Here is a 26,583-nt window from a genome sequence, read left to right as displayed (position 1 = left end):
GTGTGTGTGTGTGTGTGTGTGTGTGTGTGTGTGTGTGTGTGTGTGTGTGTGTGTGAGAGAAAAAAAGTCTAAGACAATATATGAACTTGCTGTATGTTGCAGTGGTTTTCCAATAGATGGCGCCACTGTGATAGTTTTCTCTGTTTGGGCGCCCGCCTAAAATATGCGTCCATTGCTGCGCTGAAAGGGGTGTTGCAAGCTCCAGCATGCCCACAGATAGACGGTCAGTTCATTGTGCTCACTAAAGTTAGTTTGTGTACACATTCACAAACCCCTGATCCGCATTTTGCCTCAACCTTTCTTGATTCTTCATGTATTGGGTTGGTTGGGTTGACAGACAGTGAAGCAGTGCTCACAGGCAACACGCTGAACTTCTCTGACCGCATCCCGGGTGCTTTTAAAGGCTGTCGGAAATATTGGCGAACCACCATGAACAGCCCAAAGAGGTGGTTAACATGCAGGGACAGAGCTAAGAATGCTGGGTCTCCAGCAAAAATGAAAAATAATCCTACTGGTATTTTGTGGGCACCTTAATCAGTATATTTAGTTTGAATGATGAATGAAACACATGCTGCTGTTAAAGTCTATCAAGGAACAACTGATCAACAGCACCTTAATTATACATCTAAATGTACAACACTCTTCTGGGTTTCATTTCGTGCTTTTGTTGACTTGTGTAGAAGAGAGACTATGAGTCGATTAATCAATAAACTAAACTAAAATATAATATATAAATAAAAACAACTATCAGTTTTTCAGCAATAACGCCAAACGTTGCTTGCTCCATCCTATCCAATGTAAGTATTTGCTCGTCCATTTGTTAAAGTTCCCTAAACATTTGATATATATCTGGATTAGGACTGTTGACAGAAAACAATCTCCTAAATGAATCGATGATTAAAGCACAGCTTCACGTGAAATCAGAAGAGACTGTGATTCGACAATGCTATTTTCCGAGGGGCTCCTGAAGGCAGCATCAATCTCCTGGCTCCTGGGTGTGAGCAGTTCAATCTACAGACTGAAGAAGGAACATCTCAACGTGAGTCCGGCTGTCATCTGTCACCTCGTTTGAAAACTCCTTCTCCACCGGACGGGACGACAATGGGAAGCTGTCCGAGCTAGTTTTCTGAAGAGGACACACATTCAAAGGGGGGGGGGGAGCTGTGGTAAAATCGCAGGTTAGTGAATGCTAGCTCACCACAGCCTCTCTGGCGTAGCGTTAGTCACCTTTACGACAGTTGATTCATCTTTCAGCCAACTAACTACCCGTTGCTAGTTAGTTTTAACTCATTGGATATTTGGAAGTGGTTTGAATCTGTTCTGCCGGTTAACGTTGGTCAACCTTGTTAGCGAGCTAGCTTACGTTTCCTAATTGCATGCCAACGGTTAGCTTCGCAGATTGTCACTGCCCAGCTTGCTAGCTAACGTTAGCTGCTGAGGTTAGCATAAGGTGGCAGTTAACGTGGTTCTGATGCTGGACCACGTTAACTGTACTATTACGTTTGGAAACCAGATAATGTGGCCTTCAGGCTGTGTGTGAGTAACGTAACGTGTAGCGAGCCCGAGTGTTTCCTTCATTGCTCATTGTTGACTGTTGTGAGACTAACGTCACAGTGTGGTTTCCTGGTTTGTGCCTGTGTCCAGGTCGAGTCTTCAGTCACACCGTTCACCTTAGGAGAAGGACCAGGAGCACAGTGGAGATGCAGACGTTCCTGAAAGGACGGAGAGTCGGCTACTGGCTCAGCGAGAAGAAGATGAAGAAGCTGAATTTTCAAGCATTTGCTGATCTCTGCAGGTATGTGGCTATAACACCAATCTAATGTATCCAGGTCAAGTGATTGTAGACCAACTAACAGATACATTCACACAGTAGGCTTTCCTCAATTGATATCACAGGGAATTAAGAGATGTACTGACGGGCACTGTACTTCCTCTTAATAACTATGGCAAATGGGACTCATTATTATCTGTTCTCCTCTTACAGGGAATAGCCCAGTTGCAGTTTTGCGGCACTTTCTCGCTCATACTTATATACAGCATCCTTGTCTGTTTAGCATTTGAGGTTTTACTAAAGCATAGCCGATGAGGCCTGTGGCTGCTGTGCTTCTGTTCTTTCAGCTGTAATGCAAAGACGTTCTATACGAGATAATAAAATATGTAAGCATGCCTTAGCAGAAGTCAGTTTAATGTATTAGATTGTGTTTGCTATGTCGTGAGTCGGTGCCTGTTGAGACATTGGGAAGAGGGAACGTGTGTGGGTATGATGGTTCTTAGTGGCCTACGGCACATGTGTAACAGGACAAGCAGATATAACGGGTGTTATTAATTCGTTAATTGTCCTGAAGCATGAAACTGTAAGGCATGTGCTGTTGAATAAAAAAAAAAAAAAAAGAAAGAAACCCCGGCCTGTTGACAACATATCTAAACCAGAATATGTGCTCTTATTATACAGAATCAACTGTTGACCATTACAGTATCTTCTGTTGATTGTAATTGGAGGATTGTGATATCACACAGACCAGTCTTGGCTTTTTGTCTCTAGTTGTTAGACGTTTTATTTATCTCCAAAAAGGGGAACGTGTCTGTCCAAATGCATAGTCATAATATGAATTGGTTCAAGGGTGTATTTTGACCATAGCAAGGCTCCAGCCTTGAGAGGGGCTGCTGTATGAGTGTCGTATGTATGTTATCTTGTTGTAGCTCATCCTTCTTGAGGCCAAGTCAATTGTTATATAAGGTATTACAAAGTAGGGCATGGATTTTCTCAGCAGACATGACTTCAGGAGAAGTGAATTCTCCCTCACAGATTTACAATAGCTGCTTCACAGTATACTGGATCGTATGGCAGCAGCCTTATCATCTCTTATGGCAACATTGCTTAATTGCCTGTGCTGTGCGAGGGCCACAGTTATCCTGTAAACACAAACGATGACGGTGGAGAAATCATTTTATCGTCTTCAGTCGTGTGACTGAGCAAGACTGCCGTGGTAGGTCAGGTGTGTTGTCAGTGCTCATTATAGCAGGCAATTACTTCCTACCTTTTTCATGAGGGTTGTTGCCTCTCACAGCAACCTGATTACCACACTGTAATCCACAAAACATTTTTAATCTCATAAACCTTCAAGTAACACTCTCCCCCTCCCTGCATCCTGCCAACCCCTGTTTGATATGAAGGGCAGGGACCAAGTGTTAAGAAGTGGTATTTGTGAAAAACAATCAAGTCAAATTAATTGCCTTTTACCGGAACAACAAATACTCGCCCATTTAAATTATAAATGAATAGTGAATGTGGGTGTATCATGTACTGTATATGATACCTGCATGACTGGTTTTCGCCAGTCAGCCACTGAAACCTTTCTTCAGTTTCTCCTTTGTCCTGACACACACATCCCTGATCATAAACCATGTTAGAGAGCAAAGATGGAACTAAAATAAGCTTCCTATGTGAGGCTCCTGTTTTAAAGGGTAGTTTCCCTGTTTTGGAGGCACACCTGTCTGAGGGTGTGTCCGTTTTATTTATAAATTAATGATTTCTTTGGCAACATCACACTCTTTGAATTTCATTTCATGCACCTTGATTTTACTGAACAGATATATATGAGCAGGTTTTTTTTTTATTTTTTTTTATTTACTTGTCAGGCCGTATTATCACCTTAACAGAATGGGCCAGTGTGATACTCTGAGAGTGGCTGAACAGGTTTTCTCTCTTTCATCATGCAGCTGACACTGAGTGCTTCAGTGTGGAGTCTGGCCTGTCTTGTCCAGCTGGACTGAAGGGATTCTGCTGGTCAAAGCCACTTGGGTTTATGTTTGTGTCCCACAGCCTTGCACAGCAATTTAGAGGCTTCTTACTGACTCTCATATACCTGATTTGGGGGGGGGGAAGCAATGCCCTCGAGAACAGCCAGCCCCAGCGTCTTTGGACACAGTGAAAATATTGTTACTTAGTCCTGTCAAGGCAAGGCCACTCTAGCACAACAAGTGTAACGTGATTATATAGAGGTACGCCCACTGTATTTATGTAGTCTTTCACCCAAATGATACCATTCACTGCAGTGATTGGAAGACTGTTATTTAAAACCTGTGGCCAGTATCACTTTAAAAAAATCATGTAAAGAAAGGATCGTGTTGATTTCAAGGAACGGACAAAGTTTTAACTGCCCCAACAGGTTCTGCTGCTTCACCTGGTTGGACCACATTATCTGACCCCCGTGTGCTCGAACATGGCAACACATCCTCAAATACATCCACATTTATAACCACATGCTGTCTCTCAGTGGTGGACCACACTTACACAATATGAGTGATCGAGTTAAATGGATATACGATACTGCGTGTTAGTAAGAAATGGTGTAGTGAAAAGTGTCTGGTCTATATTCTTGTGTGTCAAGCCAGTTCAAAAAGTTCTGACTTTGGCCTTCTTCTTCTCTGCTGCTGGGTCTTCTCCTTCATCCCCTTTTTGTTCTGCTGGCTGTGTAACAGTATAGGAGAGCAGACAATCTCCATATCTGAGATGGGACTGAACTAAAAGGCCCCATTCACACCACATGAAACACGCCAGCTGCAGTATTAAATATCCACATTGTTGTGAAGCGGTGAATGGATGCACCGCGGTTACCATGGTGCTGCTGGCTCAAAAACACACTGGGCTTGGACAGGCTGAGGTGGTTGTGGTGCTGGGCTCCACATGTGTGCAGTGGTGAGCTTCACTATGTCATGATGTCACCTCTGCCAACAACTCCGCTCATGTAGTCCTCTGCCGGTTGCCAAGCAACTGATTTTTTTTTTTTTTATCCAAAAGTCTAGTATTGTTTGTTAACAGTAGAATAAGGACTCCGGCGTTGTCGCTGCAACACCTGGTTAGGTGTGAAGGCAGCCTTATGGATGATAAAGGGAATGACTCCAGTGAGGGCAACTGATGCAAAGACATGTTTTACAAAGCTTGTATTTTATTACATGAAAGTAAAAAATAGTCACTTTCACTATGCAAGTAAATATATACATAATGTCTTGCAGCTTGTAGCTGAGGTACCTTCGATGCATGGCCGTGTCTATTTATGACTGACTACACTTTTTGGTTAAATTAATGACCCTTACTTTTGTCTTTTTTTTTCAGGAAAAGAGGAATAGAAGTTGTTCAGGTAAGTGGACGAAAACTTTTTTTGTATGGTTTTTGCAGTCAGTCATTGTAAAATGTACTGTTATCCCTGTTTGGTTCACATTCTTGCTATTTTCAGTCTGAATGCATCATCGGGCCATTTTGATTTTTTTTTTTAAGCTGTGATGACATTCATCTCGGCACAATATGGCCTCCGCTCTGTAAACGGTGTTGTCTGTCAGAGGGACAGTGGCTATTCATTCTGTGAGGGTCTATAGTTTGAGTGTGTGTGTGTGTGTGGCCCCCAGGGAAGTAACGGCTGCTGTCATTAATGGGTATCGGACACAGCACATTACACGGAGTATGTAAACACAGCACATACAGCAGCAGAGTAACAATTGTTACTCGGTCCTGGGAGCTCAGTGTTGAGTACTTGTCAGTTAAAGTGCTTTCTGTGGTTGTGGAGGAAATCGTCCCACCTTTTGTCTCAGCCTCTCACTCTGCTTTTCTTTTGTTAATTCTGTCTCTTGTCTTTTTGTCTGAGGCAGAGAGAGGGGGGGTGTTTCTCCCCCCCCCCCCCCCCCCCCCCCTTTGCTTTGAGGTTATTTTTTTCTCTGGCTGTGCTAACGATAGCAGCACACCCAGAAAGAGCCTTGTCCTGGGAATAGTCCCAAAGTAAGCAGGGCTTTGTTTCCCACTGTGCATTCAGTCCCTCGTGGGAGAGTGGAACCTCACAAACAGCTCGGGGGAAACCCGGGGACTTGAACAGCCCTCTGGCCTTCCTCATAACTCTTTCTCCAGGACTACCTGTTGCCCACTGAGGATTTTTTTTCTTCTTCCACACAAATCAGCAGAAACTTTCCTTCCTTTTAGCTTGGCTGTCGCTGCCAATTGAGACAGCTCAGTTTACTTAGCCAGAGGTATTTCTGAATTCACACCGGTGAGTCTGCTGCCAGTCGGTTCCTGTATGGTCATGGTTGCTTCACAAGTGAAGATAATGGAAGCTGTTGTAATGCTTTGTCCTTGTTCTACAAGTCTGTGTACAAAGCCGTCTTCTCTCATTCCACTAGTGAAGTCAGAGCCCAGCAGCCCTTAGACTTTACCGTAGACTCTTATTTTGCAGTCAGTGAAGCGATGTCTAATGCAAGATTATGTATTTGAAACGTTATTCTAAATTTAGATTAGGTGTTCATTTTGAGTGTTCATGTTCTATTCATTTAGTTAAGCTTTAGTGGTGGCAGTGGTGCCGTTAATGTGGATATCAAGTCCATTTAACCTTCTCTAGAAGGCTGGAGTAGAACGTATTTGCACATTTATTGAATCACCAACCTTGTCCCTGTGGTTTGACAGCCCAGCTGATCTTGACGATAAAAAGTCAACCATGGATATCCAAGGATAAGTTTATCCCAGGCTATTTCTGTCAGAATAAACCAATAGTTAATGTTGTTTGCAGTTGTATTTCAAGCTCATTTCTGTCGAAAACACAGTTTTGTTGGAATGATATCTTGGTACTAGAGCTGAAAGAACCTGTGGGTTTCACATTGTTTTTCACTATTGTCAGACATTTTTAGACCTAATGATTCATCAGTTGATGAGGAAAGTAATCCGCAGATTAATAGATAATAAAAGAAATTGTCAGTTGCCGTACTACTTACGATCTACTAAAACAAAACTTTGAAAAAGAAGTCGAAATGACGTATAGATATTTGACATTGCACTCAGCGATATATGGTATTTGCCACGAGAGAGTTGATCCTCCAGAGGGTTGGTAGTGGTTATGACGTCACCCTGTGTGAACAGATCTTTGCTAAATCTGGCAGCCCCAGGGAGCTCATTTTATATTTCCATTTCTAGTGTGGGAAACCATCTACATGTATACCCATCAGGACTGACAACTGAAGGAGAACAGATGGTTCTTTTGTTTGACTTTTCATGATTGCTCCTTTCGCCTCTAGCATCTTTCCACTCTAACTCTTCTTCTTTCTTTCTTTCTTTTTTTTTGGTTTTTTTCAAGCAACCCATTATCACGCTCACCTTGTCTCTCCTTTTCATCCCTCCGAGCTCCCTCTCTCCCTCCTCCGAGCGATTTTGCAGCATCTCATCAATACTGACCCCTTAGCCCTGAGCTCATAAGAGCCGTCCTCCAGGTGCTCTGTACATTATCTCGTCTGAATCACACAGCCGATGAGATTAACTCACCGGGCTCGGCCTTGAGGAAGCCAATATTCGCTCTGCGAGAGGAAACCCATCACAGCAAATGGCCATCGTTTGAGTGGGCTGTTCATAGAAAGTTATCGAGTTCCGTTTTTTATTATATGGTAAGTGCTTAGGAATTTAACGTTGGTATCCGGCATTCTGCTGGATCTCAACCACATATTGAATTGGAGCTTGACAAATGAGAGATTATCTTGAGATGGTATTTATTGGTCCTCCAGTGGACCACCATCCAAAGAAAGCTGATTGGTGGGCAATATTTGCAGTTAGTAGATAGTTATTGTTGGAGTCCTGAATACAGGGTGGAGATGATAATAAATAATATATTGATCAGTTTGACCAAGATGAAGTCCATCGTGACTCCTTTATCTCCCTGAATATTATTATTATTATTCCTCAGCCATTCTCAATAGACCTGGTAGAGGTCTTGCGTCTCTTTTCAAGTTGTTTTTCATACCCCATGATTTATCTGATTTGAAGGTGAAGGGCAGTTGCCTCATGAGCTCCCAGTTTGACCCTCCATAGGGGTTTTTTGGGTGGAGATTCCCGGTCCTGACGATCCCCGCTAATGTTTACTCGTGTACTGTCTGTGAAGCGTGGCCAACAGCCGCAGTTTGTTTCCGACACATGTTTCTTTTACACTAGACAAGAGTGCCGACACCATACTAAATAAATCATTCATCACATGTCTGTCTGCACTCTGGGATAGTCTGACAACAAAGCGAAAGGCAGGTGAGGTTAGTACGACTAGAAAGAGACTTCTGAAGGATGAAGCAGCTCCACGGCGACACCTCACCATGCAGAGACAAATAACTGCTGCAAACACGAGGTCGATGCTGTTTGTGTTCACCATATTTGTACACAATTATGTTGAAAACTGATGTACACATGGGAGCTCTGTCCTTGCTGTTTGCTTCTCTGGTGTATCGCTTGGGCCCACCATGGAGCCACATCAAAGCTGAAAATATATTGGCCCTGACCTACCCTCTCCCTCCACGATCCTGCATGTTTTCTATGCTGTCCATCACCGCCGTGGCCCACTGCGAGCACTCTGCCCCAGAGGGACTTGCAAAGAAGTCGGCTGACATTTCTGCTTTTAGCATTTAGCAGGACATCAGTGACTTTACTGCTGGCTTTTTTGGACGAGCTCTAAAGCGGATGTCATTCCGTCTACGCACGGGGAGAGGAGAGCGTCATCCTCTGCGATGCGTCTTTGCCAGTGGGTGTTGACCCCCACGATGTAGAGTCCTGTGGCTGTGGAGGGGCCGGGCTGTGGACGGGCCCTCTGTGTTGTGTAAGCAAGAGATTAAAAGCCATGCCTCAGCAGAGTACAGACACATTCCCTTTCCCACCCGGCTCTAGCGAGACAGAAAAGCACCCGCTGCGGTTTTTTACCGACCTGCTGTACCTCACACCACTGCTGAGGCCCTGTCCCCACCGCCGAGGCCCCGTCACTACCGCCGAGGCCCCGTCACTACCGCCGAGGCCCCGTCCCCGCCGCCGAGGCCCCGTCCCCGCCGCCGAGGCCCCGTCCCCGCCGCCGAGGCCCCGTCACCGCCGCCGAGGCCCCGTCACCGCCGCCGAGGCCCCGTCCCCGCCGCCGAGGCCCCGTCACCGCCGCCGAGGCCCCGTCCCCGCCGCTGCTCATACTGGTGTAGAGCCAGTAATAGGTTATCCGCAGGTGACGGCACATTTTATGAGGGTTGACTTACCATGACGGTGCTGTTAAGGTCATAGCTGCATGTTTGTGTTTTATGCATCTGCCTTATGCCACACCTCTGTCTGCCACTTGATATCTGATAAACCAGCTGGACTGCTGCGTACAATGAGTCACCAAAACATCTGCAGTTTTTTTTTTTTTTTTTTTTTTTTTAAACCTGGCTTTGTAGTTTATGTAATCATACTGGTTGATATCAACTCCAAAAACTGCCTGTTGAGTACTTCTCAATGACTCCCAACAGTGCATCAAATGTTTTTAATCTACAATCGTCTAGTGTCTAAATCCTAAATCATCACTGTCTTCTCCAGTAGCTTCGGCTGCTAATTAACATTTTGACAGAAATATTTTGCACTATTTTACAACATTACATATTCTGTGTAGTACATATTTGATGTGTCAATTCTTGCAAACCTGCTAGAGTCACTGTACATTTTTATCCTTGTTGCCTTGCATACATTTTTGCAGCTCATGTTGGGCTGTTACTCAGACGTACGTGTTTTTACAGGCAGGAGGAATGGAGCATGGGGAATGAGAGCCAGCAGCATATCAGCAGGGAAAGACATGCTGTGTTGATGTATAGTGCATACTGAGCTCTTTACGAAATGTGGCTAGACTTGCACATTACAGGGTGTGTGTTGCCTTTTCTTTGCATTTAAGCATACTGTATAATGTGCAGTATAGATTGTGCCTGCTCGACATAGAAAGGTGCATATATCTCATATATCAGACTCTAATGAGTACAATAAACATACATACATTTCTATCAATACATGGTCTGCCCTACTGTGAGTAGGACCTAAACTATTTTGTTCTTCCTTATGAACCGCGTGTAAACACCATGGTGTCTTAGTCAACTGATGATTAACAGATTTACAACTCTGCGCAATTGACCTTCTAGGGCAGGATCAAGGGTACGCGAATTAGTCATCTATCCATCACACTTCTCATAATTATTAACCAGGAAATGTTAGCTGAACTGACAGGTTGATTGCGGCCAACCCTAAACCAACTGAAACTAGAACACTTTTACAGATCCTGCATTGATCCACACCAGTCACCAGTGTGACTAAGGTGTGGCCCCTCTCGGTTCACGTACTGTCTGGACAGTACAAAGGACAGTGTGGGGTCCTGCCCTGCTCTGGCTTATTTGCACATGTGTTGCTGAATTGTCTTTTGTCTGGAATGATCAGGTGATCTCCATTTGCTGATTAGCTAATGGGTTAGTGACTGTGTTACGCAACAGCTGCACTGCAACCGACACAATTGGCTCCTTCTGACAGTGTTTGCTCTGGTTTCAGTTTCACTGTCTTAGTCCCGTGATTTCATTTCACATATTCATAATGTGCTGTTAGATTATCACAGTGTTTCTACGCTGTTAGAATAAATGTAGCTTAAGGATTTGTGATGATTTGTTTGTCTCTTGATATACTTTTACTCATGGCCTTATTCAGTAATGGTACACCGAGCCACGTATCGAAGGCTTCTGTATCGGGCTCTCTAACAGTCAGTCTGTCCTTTCGCACAACCTTGCGTATTCTAACTTTGAAAGTTGTCTCGTCTCTTACAGACGAACCTAACTCGACTCCCTTTGTTGCATCAAACTGGACACGTTCAGCCAGAATACAGGCCTTTTGTGAATTGGACTCCGCCATCAGCAGAGGAAGCAACATTGGTTGCTACAGCCTAGCATTTTGTGTGTGTGCAAGCGCTGACCTAGATAAATCATATCGCACTCGGAGAGCTGCTTTGACTACTTGTGAACTACTTGGTCAGTCTTTCGGTTGCGGTAAACTTTAAACGAATGCTCAGAGGCTGTTGACTGTGCTCAGACCGGAGGCCTGGCCAGAGGAAGAGAAAGTTTGTAACTCACAGTAAAATTGCTGACGCCAGAAATAAATCCTGATGGTGTAATTCAAAACAAATACAACATAAACTCTGGCTGCACCAAAGTTAGAGCTATGAATAGAAGAAGATGATTTAGAATCATCGGTCCCAATGCTGTTTTATAACCAAAGAAGCAAGAATTATGGGATCGGGTGGAGAGATTACTCATGTCTATTGACAGATTACAGGTATAAATGAGGAGGGCAATGGCAGATTGATGAATTCTGAAATTGATGTTCATTCATTCCCTCCTGATGTTCAGTACTCTCCCATCATGTTCAAAAAAGCTATCCTTCAGCCTGAAAAAAACCCTGATCTATTTAGTTTTTTTGATTCTGCTGTTAACTTTATATAGTGTATATATTTTCTTGTACTGCTTGCTTTGATTAACAAGACCATGCAGGAGCAGCTATGATTCAGTCTTGTTTGTAATTTCTGAACATCCTAGACTTCATCACCAGTACTGCCTCCTACCTAAGCTGTGCTGTGTAATGACGCATGCCCGATTCATATGATGAACTAACCTCAAATAAGAGGAATGTGGTTTGACTAAACCGTACGTATAGGGGACATCTTTTGACTTTGTTAACCAACTGCAGGCCACAATACTTTAGGGGCGGTAAAGGAGAACGTGGGGAAGTTTTGGCAAGTTCTGACTTGAGGCCTGAACAAGCTGTGGGGATTTTGCTTTTGGTCAAAAAGTTGCCATACTGCTTGTGAGAACATGTTCTTGATTTTGTGCGAAGTGTACTGTTGGCTTTACCGTTTTCTCCCTAAACTGCCTGAGAAATGAGAGTTGCAACACTATCATAGTACTTTGTTTAAACGTTAAAGAAGTACCGATTTAAAATAGAGCCACATGGCATTACGTGAAAATACGTGACTTATTTTGCCGTAAGTAACAAAAGGGATGGCTTTGCAGCTAAGAGACACTCTTGGCTGTTTTTAAATTTAAAAAAAGGCTTTTTATGGATGATTGCCTTGGTTAACCATCTCTAAATATGATAAATGAATACTTGCGTGTGGGAGTGCTTTATCTTATTTTTACCTTAACCCACGGCTGTCCTTCCCTTCTTAGCTGGACCTCAGCCAGCCTCTGGAGGAGCAGGGTCCTCTGGATGTCATAATCCACAAACTGACTGACCTCATCCTGGAGGCTGACCAGAATGACTCTCAGGCTGTGCTGCTGGTGCAAAGAGTACAGGTATGCATCTTTGTCTTTATGTATACATTATTAGTATTTATAGGTATGTGATGAACACCAGTACATCACGAAACAATTTACATAGACTCGGTAATGTATAAAAAATATCTTTAAAAAAGAATAACATAGGGATGGGTATTGATCCTCAATAATTGTCACTGTCCGACATGTGTTTATACCCACCAGGTATAAAAAATCATAAAATGTTTTATTCATTAACGTATTCGTTGACCAAGTAGTTCCTGTTAAACTTTTTAGATTGTTTTAGTTATTTATTATATCCTATTTTATTTTATTATTATGTTACTGAGGCACATTTCTTGTATCACTGCTTGTGTTGAGACAACATTTAATATCAAAGAACTTTCACTTTACCTTCAGTTTTCATGAAGAAGGTTTCGTAGCTAAACATGTTCATACCTCTCAATGTTTTGTAAAGAAGCGTTTCAAATGATACCCAGCGCTTATCTCTCACACAACATGTACATGATCCAGTGATCATGATACGGAACTTTAGCCAAGCTCTTCAGATACAATTGAAATGAGCTCTAGATAGTGTTGTCTGTAGCACAGCAGCACTGCAGGCAATAAACATTTATGGATGACAGAATTCTGTGTTTACATGTAAACATACCAGAGACCAAAGAGCCTTCACTTAGCTCCAGGAACATTAAGGGCATTAGCAACTATATTTAATCATATGGTGGGTCACTTTAAGTTACCTAAGAGCTATTCTTGTTCTTCCTGATGTGACAAATCTCACATGAAACCGCAGGTCACAGCTCCAAATGTGACGGTGTGAACACACTTCAGAAAACTGGTGTGTGTGTCTGTGTATTCATTAATCTAGCAGCGTTATAGATCGTGTGAAAATGTATTTTGTATCACCATACCTCTCTCACTCACTCACTCACTCCCCCCCACCCACCGAGGAGCTGTAATCATGATCAACGTCATGCAATTCTGTCAACGTGTTCCTCCTGACTGCTCAATTAGGAAAAACAAACAGGAAGTCAGTGTGGAGCAATCACTTACACAGCAGAGCCTGGTCAATATATTAACACATGGATGCATTTGCACACGTTTATGGTACCCTTGGTCATTTTGAAGCATATGCACACACCTTGTTTTTTCTAAAGGTCTGTGTGACAGAAGAGCACTTTAGATAAAGTGTGTGTCTTCAGTGTGCTTCAGAATCATAGGTTACAGCTCGTAAGTTTTTTTTTTTTACCCTCAGAGCCTCACCTAACACAAGCACACACAGAGACACAAAAAGACAAAGACGTGCTGTTACAGTTATTTGATCTATTCACCTGATTTCGTTGAGATGTAAGCATAGGCGCATTTCTAATATGACTCAGATTTGATCATAAATGAAGGGAATAAGCCTTCCACACTAAAGTACTTCGGTATTCAAAACAAAATGTCGGGCTGGGCTGCACTCTGGTGATTCAGTGGCCTGAGGTGTGAGTCGTGTGCACAGCAGACCTGGTGCAAATAGTATGAGGATGTTTCTTGAGCTGCGTGATTATGGGTGCAGTGATGATCCATCTTTTTTGTATTGTCTTGCTGCCATATAGGTACTTATGTCACTCAAGCTGATGTGGTGAATCACACCCATCTGGTTGTGTGTCATACAAGTGCTTAAAATTACTTTCCACTTCAGGTTTTGATGCCTGTGGCATCTCAGACATAGTTTACAACCAGTAGCACAGATCCTCTACTGTCCATATTCTGGCTCTTTTCCTCTCTAACACCTGCTAGCCAGCGCTCGTCTCCATCTCACCTCCCCCTCATTCACTGTGTTTGAATGCGTTTATTATTCAAAAAGAAAAAAAAGTGACGGTCCTTATCAGCAGAGTATTCCTCTAAACTCCTGGAAGATTAGTCTGGATTTATTTTTCGACGGAAGCGCGTTTGCTTTACATAACCGCTGAACTGGCTTTGATCAGCATTGCCCGTTGGATCTCTGCAAATCCCACAGACGGGTCCTCCGTGTCGGGACAAAAACATTCATTTACATGCTGAATGCGTCAATTAGTGTATGTGTGAGCTGTACGTGTTTAATGTCTGACGTTTCCGCCTGTTAATTTCACGCAAGCGTGTATGACAGCGGTGCTGTGATGTGACTGGCTGTTTGTGTGATGTGCCGGCCAGCCAGCTCCACCTGAGAGCGTTTTTGTGAGTCAGGACAAATTGCTTGGAAGGAACGGTTGGCAGAGAAATCCACAGAGCAGCGATGGAAATGCGGAGAGCACGGAGAGCTGCAAAGTGGAGAGTAGGTGGTGTCGGGACAGATCCAGAGCAGAGCCGACGAGAGGAGAGATGGGGAGTGTAGTTATGTAAAATAGCGAACCTCGCGCTGACCCAACGGCCGGCCACGCAGAGATGTAGTGATGTAACCTCCAAAGATCCGCTGGCATACATCTCATGCTCTCTCTCTCATAAACATATACAGAATGAGGCGTGTTGACCCTTCAACTCAGCGTTTGAATTTGCAGTTTGCCCACTTTGATGTGTTAACATTTCCGATCGGTATAGATGTGTTTGTGCTTGTGTGATGGCAGACGGTTGCTTTGTGGTGTAAAGCCGCAGTGTGCTGGTGTGCAGCCCTCCTTTTTGCATATTTTATGTAATATATCTGTAAGCATTATGTAAATAAAAAAACGTTCTAATGTTTGCGTCTGTGTGTTTCAGGACTACATCGATGCCCACCCTGAGACCATCGTCCTGGACCCCCTCCCAGCCATCCGAACCCTGCTGGACCGCTGCAAGTCCTACCAACTCATCCACAGGATAGAGAGCTGTATGCAAGGTGAGATGTTTCACGGAACTTGGTGACATTTTTACATTTGGTAAAATTTGACACACAAATTCAAACTGCTGACTCATGAATGACCTGTGCTGAGAACGGGAGGAAAGGTGTGATATTAGCTGGGATTCAACATAGTTTGCAGTCCGTTGTGAGACGAGAGTGGATGGTCCAAATAGGTTCCACTGAAAATAATGCATAATGTCCGGTGAGCGACCGTCCGCGCAAGCAGCTACTTCGTCACCAAGCTTTCAGCACCACTTGTTTCTGAAGACTTGCAATTTTACAGTTTTTTTTTTTGGTACACGTATCTTAAATGAATTCAGTCGTATACAAAGACTGAATTTGTGTGTCCAGGCTTTGAGTTAAACACTATTAACATCTCTGTTCCTCTCCCAGTCCTCAATATTCTATAAAACCAGAAGTTGTCTAATGTAATAACGGAACTGTTGATCTCATGGACGCTGTCCCTTTTAATATCATTAGACGTGTTGCGTAAGGTAGAAGGCAGAGTCGTGGTAACTGCAGATTCTCTGTCTTTCCTCTTCCCTTCCAGAGGGGACACATGGATAACTTATGACAGCGCTGTCGCCTCTCTCTTGAATTATGTTATTCGATGCTTCCGAGCAGATGTTTAATTCCTGCCAGCTGATGTCATAATTTCTCTCCTCGCTTTCACGCGACAAATGCACCGCTCCGTTTCCCCCTGCCAGACCCCAGTATAAACTTGGCTCCGTTTTTAGGTTTGTCGCTGATGGATCAGAATTTGCTTCCGAGTCGGTCCAACACCTTCCTCTGTCACAGAGACCATAAACTAATCGGCAAGAGATATCTTTTGGCTGCAGACGGAGAAAGGCAATGACGACAGGAACACATTCCCGACCCACACGCACTGTAAACACACCTGTGACTCATCCACATTTCCTTTAACCCCGTACATGGCGGGGAATGTAAACCTTTTAAGTATTACTTTACTGATCATCTACGACTCTTTGAGCGACGGATCAGAGGCATTTCGGCATTTCGGCATGTCGGCAGTGTCATTAGGTCTTAAAATAGAACCACGAGAAGACGTCTTTTTACCCAAACAGACGTGATGGCTGTTGCATAACAGTATAAGCTGCGTCGCTCTGTCTTACATTAGGTTTGAGGGGGAAGACGGCTCACTGGCTACATTCATAGGAAGCTCTTCTTTTCTTTTCTTTTTTTTTGCCACTCTGCTTCCAGTAATGCTAGTGGTGCTCTCTGCTCACACTCAGGCTTTCATACCAAACCTCCCTGACAATTGTGGTTAGTTTAGACACAAGCGTGGCATGTAAGCCATTATAATCCTTCACCACGCCACTGTGATTGTCGGAAAAACAGCACGAGGCTCATGAGAAATGGACTTTCTTCAGTCAGAGGGACTGAGAGAACTGGTATAAGTTTAGAGGGGAGAGTGTGAGAGTGTGGAAAGTCTACCTAGCTTTCTTAGACACAGCCACTTCCTCCTCCTTATCAGCAGAGGCCATGGAGTCCAGAAGCAGCTGCCAAGGCAACCCAGTGCTTAAAGGCCACAGGGAGCTCACCATGCTTAAGTCTGCATTACTCAGAATAGTACTCAATAGAAGGAAGCACTTGAGGCGTGTTTGTGCTTTCTCTGGAAACCTTATTCTATCACTTGAGTGGTCTCTCCTTGTTGAATAGCTCCAGTCGCGGTGCATTTAGCTGTTATACTCTCACTTGTTTAAATGGATTTCAACTTCAGTACAAGAGTCAACTCATCTTGATATGTTTAATAGGAAAATAGCCGGAGCACTAATGGATCAGTGTCACTGAGTCATGGTCGTGCTGATTGAAACTGTTGGCGCTGCTCTGTTGTCCTACTTGGTTTTGTGATTCCTGTGTTAGCCAGAGAAAGGTAACTGTTTACGTTACTTAGTGGACTCTACTGGTTCCTGTGTATGCTTGACTTTAGATATCGTGGACTGTTTTTATAGACAGAAACCGTCGTCAAGTCAACTCTTGTATAAAACAAATCCCCCCCCTCAAGCTTCTTCTTCTCCGGCTCAGGGTGAAAGGATTCTTCTGAATACAAGCAGGATTCCTCTGGATCAAACCGTAACCTTTTCGGGCTTATTTGCATATTATCTTTAGGTCTCTGCAAGGACCAACTGAACGAGTGTTTATGCAAGCGATCAATATTTAATCATAGCTGCAACATGAGAAAGGCAAACGCAGACCTTTTTAAGACCCAAGCACTCGTCCAAGTCCAACGAGCCAAGTAGGCAGACGGGATCGCCCGACTAGATCACAGGTTTCCAGCCTGTCGTATGTGAAAGTGCATTTTCGCAATCATTAAATGATGAATATCTCGTCAAAGTAGATAGATGATTCATAATTGTAATTGAAGTGTAAACCTCTTCCAGCGCCTTGTTTGGAGTTCAATTTGATATATTGAAAATCCTGCTGATTTATCTGGGGGGGTGGGGGCAGAGAGAGGATGCTGGGGTTTCTAGGAAACAAGCTCTAAATAGCAACAGAAGAGTTCAGCCTTCCACCTAAACAACACATTTCATGAAGCTGAATGTACCACCGTGTCAGTCTCTGCATGAAACCAGAGGGAAGATATGATCTGAATGTTAGGTGGTATAACAGTCTGTTCAGACATTTCTTCTCTGTTCATTCTCAGGCTCACCAGTCGGTGCCTCGAAGTTTGGAGTTAATTTATTTGCATGCGTGAATATGATGTAACGGGCCAGACAGATGGTGGCGTGTGTGCAGCGGATGTCCCGACGAGATAAAAACAAAAAAAAGCAGTGTAACTGGATAATGACATTTAAAAAGCATCTCGTCTCATCTTAGGAGTCCCGTAAACGTCGTCCTCGGCTCCGCCGGGTCTGCTGTGAGCATGCAGTGTTTAGACAGAGCCAGAGATTGATCCTCCACACCCGCCTCTCTTCCCCCGTTAGCCCGAAAGCGTCAACCAGAGCCAAGCTCGCATGCTATTACAAACTTGGCCACGCTCTCTTATCCACCATTCCTCGGTCTCTTTATTATAAGTCCTGAACTTGGAGCATGAAATGTTTTCCGTTTGACAAGGTTTGGATTATTTTTGATGGTTTTTTTTGCTCGACAAAATTTAGCTGCATCAGACTTTGGGAACTCAGTGATGTAACGGGGGATATTTTCCCGACCAGACATTATGCTGCTACTCTCGTCCTGGTGAAATAACAGCAGTGTGGTGAGCGTGGCTGTAACCAGTGCACAGATGACTGATGGGTAACCCTACAGGCAAAAGTGACTTGTTGCTGGAATGGACCCGGCTGCACATTGAAAGGTTATAGAGCGCAGAACAAGTAACTGCCTGTGAGAGAGAAGAAGAGTATTCTGTGCTCATCCGTCATGTAATAGCAAAAAATAGAAACATTTGAACCATGCCGGATCAGATTGACATGCAGATGTATTCCTTTTTGAAGGGAAAATAAAAGTGTTCCTATTAGGAAATTAGTTTTGTACAATGTGGTCAAAGCACATGTTCAGCTGCAGTGGAGCAATTCTTAAGCCTTAGGGCACAGCAACATTGTGCATACTCGAAGGGTTATTCCAGGTTATTATGTCTCGGGTCATCATTTCTATTGACTGTGATAGCACTGGACTCAACAAAGTCATTGAAACATGACAACATTGCTGCAGCAACAGTCGGGCGATCAGACGGGTTGTAAATAAGGTCAAAGCGAAAGAGAGAGTACCTGAAGAAGGCAATAATAATCCCGTATCTAGTTGATCCTAGATGTCGATCTATGAACTCTGATTTCTGTTTACAACAACATAAATGTGTACATCATATAATATATATAACATCGATAGTAAAATAGATAAAAGGTTACTCTGCTATAGATTCTGAGCAGTGAAAAGGTTTATGTCACAGTTTTACAGTTTCCTCTTTTTCTCTTTCAGGTTTGGCTGTCGTTGGTTTTTCTTTAAAACCTAAATAAATCCCGACAGTTTACTTTCGTTGTCCTGTTGGACTTATTTTTAGCAATGTCGCCACATTCCCCAGTCTCAGCGCTTAACTAGAGCACATTGTAAGGCTTTAACAATGCTACGGTTACTTTTATTATCACATAATATGCCATTATTAATGAATTACTTTGTTTATAATGTGGCAGTATATTGTTCCAGAACCCGGTGCCACGTCTGCAAATTGCTTGTTTTGTCCCAAACTCCCAAAAGAGACCCCAAAGATATTCAGTTTAGTTTCATAAATAACTAAGAAAACATTTTAAAAAGTCGCAACCAGGAAGTCTTTGAAATTTCTATTCCGTTATTAAAATAGCTGCCGGTTAATTTTCTGCCAATTAATTAATCGACTAATTGTTACAGCTCTCGTACATTATTATTATTATTACCAATAGGAATGATGGCCAAAACCAGTCCAGAATTCCTCTTTAATGATACGTCGCCCTAGTCTCTATTTTATCACCCTTAACACTGCCCTACTGTACTGTATGTGTGCGGCCTTATCAGCCTACTCGGCAGCAGTTGTGGCAGATCTTCTTGGATTCTGCTCTGTAGTTTGATGTTGGAGATTCTGAGATTACTTTTGGGGCTTTTGAAAAATCTCTTTTTTGCCTCGTGCATCAGCTTTCATTGTGGGGTTTCCCCAAAAGTTATGTGTGTGTGCGCCTGCACTATCTGGCTTCTGTGGGAGCTGTAGATCTCACCCAGAGTTCAACACTCAGCACTGGAGTTAATGTAGGCAAATGAGATTCTCCTGACCTCAGCAGTAGCGGGGGCAGAGAGCCCACAGCGCACAATGACCGGCGTGTTTCTATTGTGTTTTTGTCATTAGCATTTTGCCAGCTCTCGGTGTGCCCCCCCCCCCCCCCCCCCCCCCCCCCCTCACTGATTTCCTGCGGTGATATCTCCGACCAGCTGGTTAATCGTCCCCATGTACCTACTGTAGAGGGGACATTACAGAAGACAGAAGATGTGACGTAGATGCATCCTGAGCCCTGATATGAAGTGTGACGGAGCTGCAGGATGTTTGCTGTGTTCAGTCGTATACAGGATGTGATGTCAAAAATATCATGGAAACAAACAAACATGATGGGATGTAAAGACATGGTGGAGAAAGAGGCTGAGTGATTAACCCGGCCTCAATTATTTGTAATTAATTATTTGCTTCGTTTGCTGTTTGGGCGTCTCGTGAGCCGTCAGTCAGGTGATGGATCTGATAATGCTGTAATGTACTCGGCTGGTTTGACCTGTTGTCTATAGTTCCTCATGAGATTGTGCGTCTTCCTGTATTTCAGCATTTTCCTGTGTGGGTGTGTGTGTGCTGTTTTTAGAGGAGCAGAAGGGCCTGGCAGCTTTCTGCTTTATTTATTTGAACAGGAGTCATTCGTCCCCCTAGGCCTCAGATGGCCTCTGCCGTGTTTGTTGTCTAAACCCGTCGCAAGGATGAAATATAAATATCACTTTTGGGCCAAATTAAATAAGGTGTGTCTACAAATGTGAGCGACTCATCTGCTCCCCATGTTGAGCAATTATTTTCAGACTCCAGTCTGATGGATGGCGACAGAATGAATAGCCTCAAGTGCTGCTATTTCAGCATTATTATTTTAAAGAGTACTACATATAACATAAGGTACCTTGGACAGTTGAGACGGTATGCAGGAACATGGGTCACCATCCAGTTAAGCTGCTGTCCAGAGAGCCAGGAAGACTGACAATAACCCTATTTTTAAATTTACTGTATGTAGGATGTATCCGGAATTTTAGTTTTGGAACATTTAAAGAATGAACTCCCATAATCAACAGACTGTGAAGAGGGGACGATGTTGTCTTGTGTTGCAGAGATATCCACTTACTTGTGTTCATACTTGTTCCTCGGGAGGCGATAGTGAGTCACTGTAGCGTCCAGACAAGCTTTGGGTCGACAACACGCGTGAAGATTATAAGATAGTGTTATTTTAACCGGCTCTTAGAGTTTCAGCACATTGGATGAAGTTTGCGTATTCTTCCTCTGCTGTTAGTTAGTAGTTGACTTTTTTTTTTTTGTTTTGTTATATAACTGATGACTAACTAAATATCTGACGTTTGTTCTCTGTAACGGAGTCTCTGAGTCTAACTTTACCGGTTCCCTCCACCTTCTTTTACTTCTCATTTTATCAGATGTAAGGATTTGCTCTCCTCCATTCATGGTCCTGAACACAGAGTGCAGTCCAGATGTGCTGGAGCATATCAAGAGGCAAGGACTCACATTCCCCTTCAGTAAGTGTTTTTTTCTCTTCCCTAGATATTGAGGACCTAAATCTATACATTACCTAGACCTGATATTGTACTGTTAACCACTCATTATACTTTGAAATCTTGTTGTATAAACTGTATACCTGTGTCTCATTTCATTTGTGCGTCACAGTATTGCACTACGGTAGGTTTCCGTGCTTAATTCTCTGTTTTTCTCGCCCTTCTTTCTTTCTTCAGTTTGCAAAACACGGGTGGCTCATGGAACCAACTCCCACGAGGTAAGAGGCCCACAGGGCTGCGAGGTCACTCACACCCTCCACAGTTTGCTTTGTGTGAGCAGTAACACCTTGAACAACAAAATCAGATAAAGTGCTGTAAGTCGTGTATCTTTGCTCGTCAGCTGAAATCGATGCCCCTGTCAGGCTCGCCAAATAGTCTTCGTTCCTCCACACTCACTGTATTGTATTAAGTTAGGAATTAACTATTTAGTTTGATGAGTATATTTAGGCGTGTCGTTTGTTTACTCGGCGTGCTCCTGTCCACAGATGGCCATAATCTTCAGTGAAGAGGACCTGAAGGACGTGAAGCCTCCTTGTGTGATCCAGAGCTTCATCAACCACAACGCAGTGCTCTACAAGGTGTTTGTGGTCGGAGACTCTTACACCGTGGTGGAGAGACCTTCACTGAAGAACTTCCCTGCTGGACCGGCAGGTGAGGAAACAGACAGACAGGCTGAGAGAGAGAGACAGGCAGGGATATCTAAGGGCTGGCACACTGGACAGACTGTACAAGTTGCACGGCTTCTCCAAATAACCCAATGAAAGAGCTCATAAAATGGCTTTATAGCCCCTGTGATTGGACCTATTCACCCTTTTAAGGGATGCAGCATGGTGCAATTGAGGTTTGCCCTGTTGAAAATATAAAGAGGAGTGGTGTTTTCTCTCCATAAACATGTCGGAAGCCTTACCCATGATGCAACTTTAAACACAGGGTTGTCCCCTGGCACAAATGACTCCAGTATTTGCATGTGAGACAGTAGAGGCCCTCATGCAAAGCGGTTTTGGCCATCAGTGTAGTAGACTGCTTTTTGTTACGCTGCAGAGAGAACCGCTGCCTTCAGCCGGGAATGCTGAGCGGTGCAGCAGAAAAGCACAGCCCTTGTCAAACGCATAAAGAAACATGCCACACTGTTCCATCTGCACAGCGTTTAGTCCAATGTGCTCTGCAGCCCGGAGCCATACATCGGCTTTTCTAAGTGGAGGAGAAGGCCGGATGAAAGAGTGAGGTATGAAGATAAAGAGGGGTAGGAGTTAGATGTTTAAAATAACAGTGTAAGAGACGTTCTGTCTCATCCAGCCTTCCTCTCCTTAAGTTGCTGTTTGTTCATCCAGCTTGGGAACGAACACTTCATTACCACGACCCTCTACAAAGCCGAGGGGGCAAATTTATTTGGACAGTGATGGAATTTACTTTCCGCCCCTCCCCTCTTCCTTCCCTCCAACGCTCTCTAAAGTTAATCATCGCAATGGTAACAAAGAAAAAAGGGGCAATAAATTCAGAAGTTCATGCTGTCACATTCATCACTGCTTCAATGAAAACCCACGGTCCCAACGAGCAAAACAACTTGCATGCTGATTTGTTCGTAAGTGAGCACTCAACATGACGCGGTGAGAGGGTTGAATGTCGAGGCTTCACACCAGGGTGGTTTGGTTTAGGGTTTCTGTTTCTTTACACCAGGTGTTAAAACCAGTAAATAAAGACTAGAATTAAGCTCTGGTTGCCTCATTGCACTGTGTAACCAGTTACGTTCTGCTGCCACCTGCTGCCAGAGAGGAGAAATGTACATAGATGACCGCGCTAGGAAAGCGTGTAGTCAAAGCTCTTTAATATTCAACCTCACCTTTTTCTTTTTCCCCTGCCTCCTTTTCAGACAGGAAAGCAATTTTCTTCAACAGCCACAATGTTTCAAAACCAGAGTCGTCCTCCGACTTGACCACGGTACGTCCACAGTGTCACAGACTTGCTGTCCCGTGTGACGTTTTGTTGCTGCTGATCTTTAATATTGTATCTTTATCCTCAGAGAGAGAACGTAGAGGGAGTATCTCAGCCACCCAGCGATGACGTCATCAGAGAGTTGTCCAGGTCATTGCGGCAGGCGCTGGGCGTGTCCCTGTTTGGCATCGACGTCATCATCAACAACCAAACGGGCCAACATGCCGTCATTGACATCAATGCATTCCCTGGTAGGTGCAGCCTCCCATCCACTAGTGAAGTGGCACTTCAGTCTGAGCATCAGTCTAGTAAATAAACTATACTATGCATGTATACAAAAACAGCTTGCATGTAAATGGGAACACAACCCTTATAGGCGTAATTAGCTAAAGTGACTGATGTCCCCTAATGTTCTCAGGTTATGAGGGCGTCCCGGAGTTTTTCAATGACCTCCTGAACCACATCACCAGCGTGCTTCAGAGCCACAACCCAGACTTCGCCCCCGCCAGCGAGCAGCCCAAAGGCCTGCCGGTGAGCACCACGGTACCCAACGCCGCCCCGCCGCCGGCCCCCGGCTGCTGCAGCATGCTGGGAAAAGAGGCCAGCGGCAGCCCCTGGATCGTAGAGGGCGACGGCGGGCTGAAGGGCCCCCGTCAGAGACTGGGCTGCAACTCCGCCATGTCCCCCAACTTCCAGCAGCACTGTGTCTCCACAATAGCTACCAAGGCTTCCTCCCAGTGACTGATTCCCTGCCCCACTCCGTTTGATCCCTGAACAAAAAAAAACGGATGACAATGGTGACAATAATAATGAATAATAATCATAATAATTATGATGTTAATGATGATAATATATCTAATCAAAAAACAAACCTTTTCCTATATAGTTATTGAAAATGATGGTGATTGAGTGTACGCTTTTTTTCTCTCTGCCTTTTTGTATTTTTTGTTTCGTCTACTGAGACTTAACAGTACTGTAATGTGAACTTTTGGGAACTTTTGCCTAATAGCTGATTTTATTTTTCTCTCTTGTGTGAGTTCTCTGTAATGAAAGGGTCCAGATGAGGGAGCTAATGGCAATGGCTGAATCAGGACTGGAGAAAGATGTGCCACTAGACGTGCAATGTATGATCCCTTGTATCTCTCACACACACACACACACACGCACACATTAATGCACTCACACATACACATAGGTACGTTTACATTGCGACGGACCGTGCCAGTGATGTGTGTTTGTATTCTGATCAATACCACTGACTCCTCTGCACAAAGTGACGGGGAGAGCCGGTGGCTGGGCATTTGAACACTACGCCACTGATCCCGGGCTGCTATGTGAGCGTGGCCAACTGACGTCGGCAGAGGACATAAAAGAGTCTGAACATGAATGACGAGATAGTTTTGGGGTTTTGTTAGTTTACACAAACGGGTAAGTCGTATACTTCTCCGAGTGCCATCAAATTTACTTCAAGTGTAGGAAGGTTCAAAAGAAGGAAGTAAATCTCCATGACCATGTGACCAAGTTTTATTTTTTGATTGTCGCACCAATGTTTGTCGGTCTTTGGGTGTTTTACCGTATGTCAGATATCGGGTGTTCAACAAACAAACCGCGTCCTTGTTAGAGTACCAGTCTTGAGTTGCTCCGGTGCAGGAAGACGAGGATCACATTCCTTTTCCCGTTTGTGGTTTTCAGAGAATTCCGTAATGTTTCATAATTCCAGTGGGATCTTGTGAGATTCCTCTCGTCACTTCGTGGGTTTGTAATCTCTGTAAACGGACACAGTTCTCCACATGTCTCCAATGCTTGTATCTAATGTGAGCAAACTACTCTCCTGAAGCCAACTTGACCTGTCAAAAAAAAAAAAAACGTGGGGCTGCTGTGTTAATAAGATAATTGTTAATCAAAGAATCAATTATTCCACTAAAATCAAGGTAAAATGTGTCTTTGAATATCTAATTATTGGGTATTATTTTGATATCATTAAATGACAATTCTAGCTGATTAAGGAATTTGTTTAGCTTTGTTGTGTCTATCATTTGATTTAGTTTCACTCTAACAGCACTTTCTTACAAAATGTAGTGAAGAAACCTTCAGTCCAGTCGGTTCATTTGCTTCATGCTTAAATTCTCTGACCCGTCTCCTGTTCCAGCTGCTGTATTTGTGTCGGATGTTCAAATCATTCTGAGGGGAAGTGAGGGAGAGACGGTGCAGATCTTGTTCCCAATGTTCACTGTGAGATTTTTTTTTTACTCCAATTTTGTTAATATCTTTGTCCTGATATCTACTAAGAGCAACTTTATTTTATTGAGATTTTATGGGGAAAAGGTTTTATATAAATGAAATGAAAGCACTGGGATGTTTTTGAACAAACAGTGGATATTTTACTAGAGGTATAGTAAAATGCTGGGTCGGGTTGTACCGGTGGTGTCAAAGGCACAGATAGTCTCGTGGTTGAATGCTGTTGTCTCCCTCTAGCATCTAGTGGGAAGGAGTGCCAACCTGCAGATGTTTGCGTTCCCCTGAGCCTGCTTCTTCTCTTGTCCCAGAGAGCTCCTTCCAGCTGTTTCCTTTCCTCCATCAGTATCCGAGGGAGCCGACTGTCCTCTTGCTCGCCCTGTGATCCTAAATGATAGTGTCAGCGCAGCCATCTCACCAGCATCTCTCTGGGACAAAAGAATACCAGCGGTGTTCTGAAAGTTGGCCTTCACTGAACACATCATATTGTGAGAAATATTCCCACAATGCAGTTGGTTGTCCCTGTCTTAATCTCCCACAACTTGAGCGTGTTGTGAAGCAACAACTGTAAAAGGTAATGCAGCAGATTCAGGGGAACTTTTCACATCCTTCCCCCCCAGATTCATCATCTAGAAGAAGGGGCGTCTTTGAGCGCTGTTAACGCTGGAAAGGCTGATATCTGTGTACACCACTATATCTTGTGTCCTATGTTGTTCCTTATTGTGCTTCTAAATGGGAAATAAATGGTTAATCCTACCTTTGGTCATTTCTGCAACCCAGACTGTCCTGCTCCCAGTTTCCACCTGGATGTTTACTTCTTGGGTGTCTTGTACAGTACGTGTATGTATGTATATATACCGAGGCTTACATCCGTACAGTATGTTTTGTATCGGTTCTGTAATTGAAAGGAATCCACAATTTTGTGACCTTTTTTTTTAATTAAATGGCCAAACCAACAAGGCGAAATGAACATGTGAAATCCTATTTAATTCATCTTGGTTTTCCTAACTGACTTTGTGGGTGAATGCTGTCCTGGCCAGTGTTTTATTTAGGTTACCTCTGAGTACAGTGAGGGACTAATAACCCACGCCTAACAACTGTTACATGAGACTATAATCTTCATTCTGATCAATCCATTCAGTTGATCTCTTGTGGTCATTATTGAATACTTTAATTTCTTTCTACAAAAC

General features: G+C 43.7%; 1 protein-coding gene across 1 annotated transcript; it reads left to right on the top strand.

Moving 5' to 3' along the window:
* The first annotated feature begins 997 nt into the window (after positions 1-997).
* On the top strand, positions 998-26,363 carry LOC142968031 (inositol-tetrakisphosphate 1-kinase-like). The gene is made up of 11 exons (XM_076107744.1): positions 998-1,178; positions 1,645-1,795; positions 5,117-5,141; positions 11,995-12,120; positions 14,818-14,935; positions 21,092-21,190; positions 21,404-21,444; positions 21,712-21,877; positions 23,097-23,164; positions 23,247-23,409; positions 23,577-26,363. Exons 2-11 carry the CDS (start codon positions 1,701-1,703, stop codon positions 23,897-23,899), a joined length of 1,224 nt encoding a protein of 407 aa, XP_075963859.1. The 5' UTR covers positions 998-1,178; positions 1,645-1,700; the 3' UTR covers positions 23,900-26,363.
* Positions 26,364-26,583: the final 220 nt, after the last annotated feature.

This window comes from Anarhichas minor, unplaced genomic scaffold, assembly GCF_050575085.1.
Source record: "Anarhichas minor isolate MPS153535 unplaced genomic scaffold, ASM5057508v1 ptg000040l, whole genome shotgun sequence".
In the NCBI taxonomy this organism is placed as follows: Eukaryota; Metazoa; Chordata; class Actinopteri; order Perciformes; family Anarhichadidae; genus Anarhichas; species Anarhichas minor.
Note: the sequence above shows the minus strand (reverse complement) of the source record. Positions and strands in the feature narration are given on the sequence as shown.

What these genes read in the sequence shown, in the direction of transcription:
- LOC142968031 (XM_076107744.1), top strand. Translation starts at nt 1,701, where the DNA reads ATGCAGACGTTCCTGAAAGGACGGAGAGTCGGCTACTGGCTCAGCGAG. An exon ending in GAGGAATAGAAGTTGTTCAG is followed by an intron (nt 5,142 to 11,994) that starts GTAAGTGGACGA and finishes TTCCCTTCTTAG; the next exon opens with CTGGACCTCAGCCAGCCTCT. An exon ending in ATGGAACCAACTCCCACGAG is followed by an intron (nt 21,445 to 21,711) that starts GTAAGAGGCCCA and finishes TCCTGTCCACAG; the next exon opens with ATGGCCATAATCTTCAGTGA.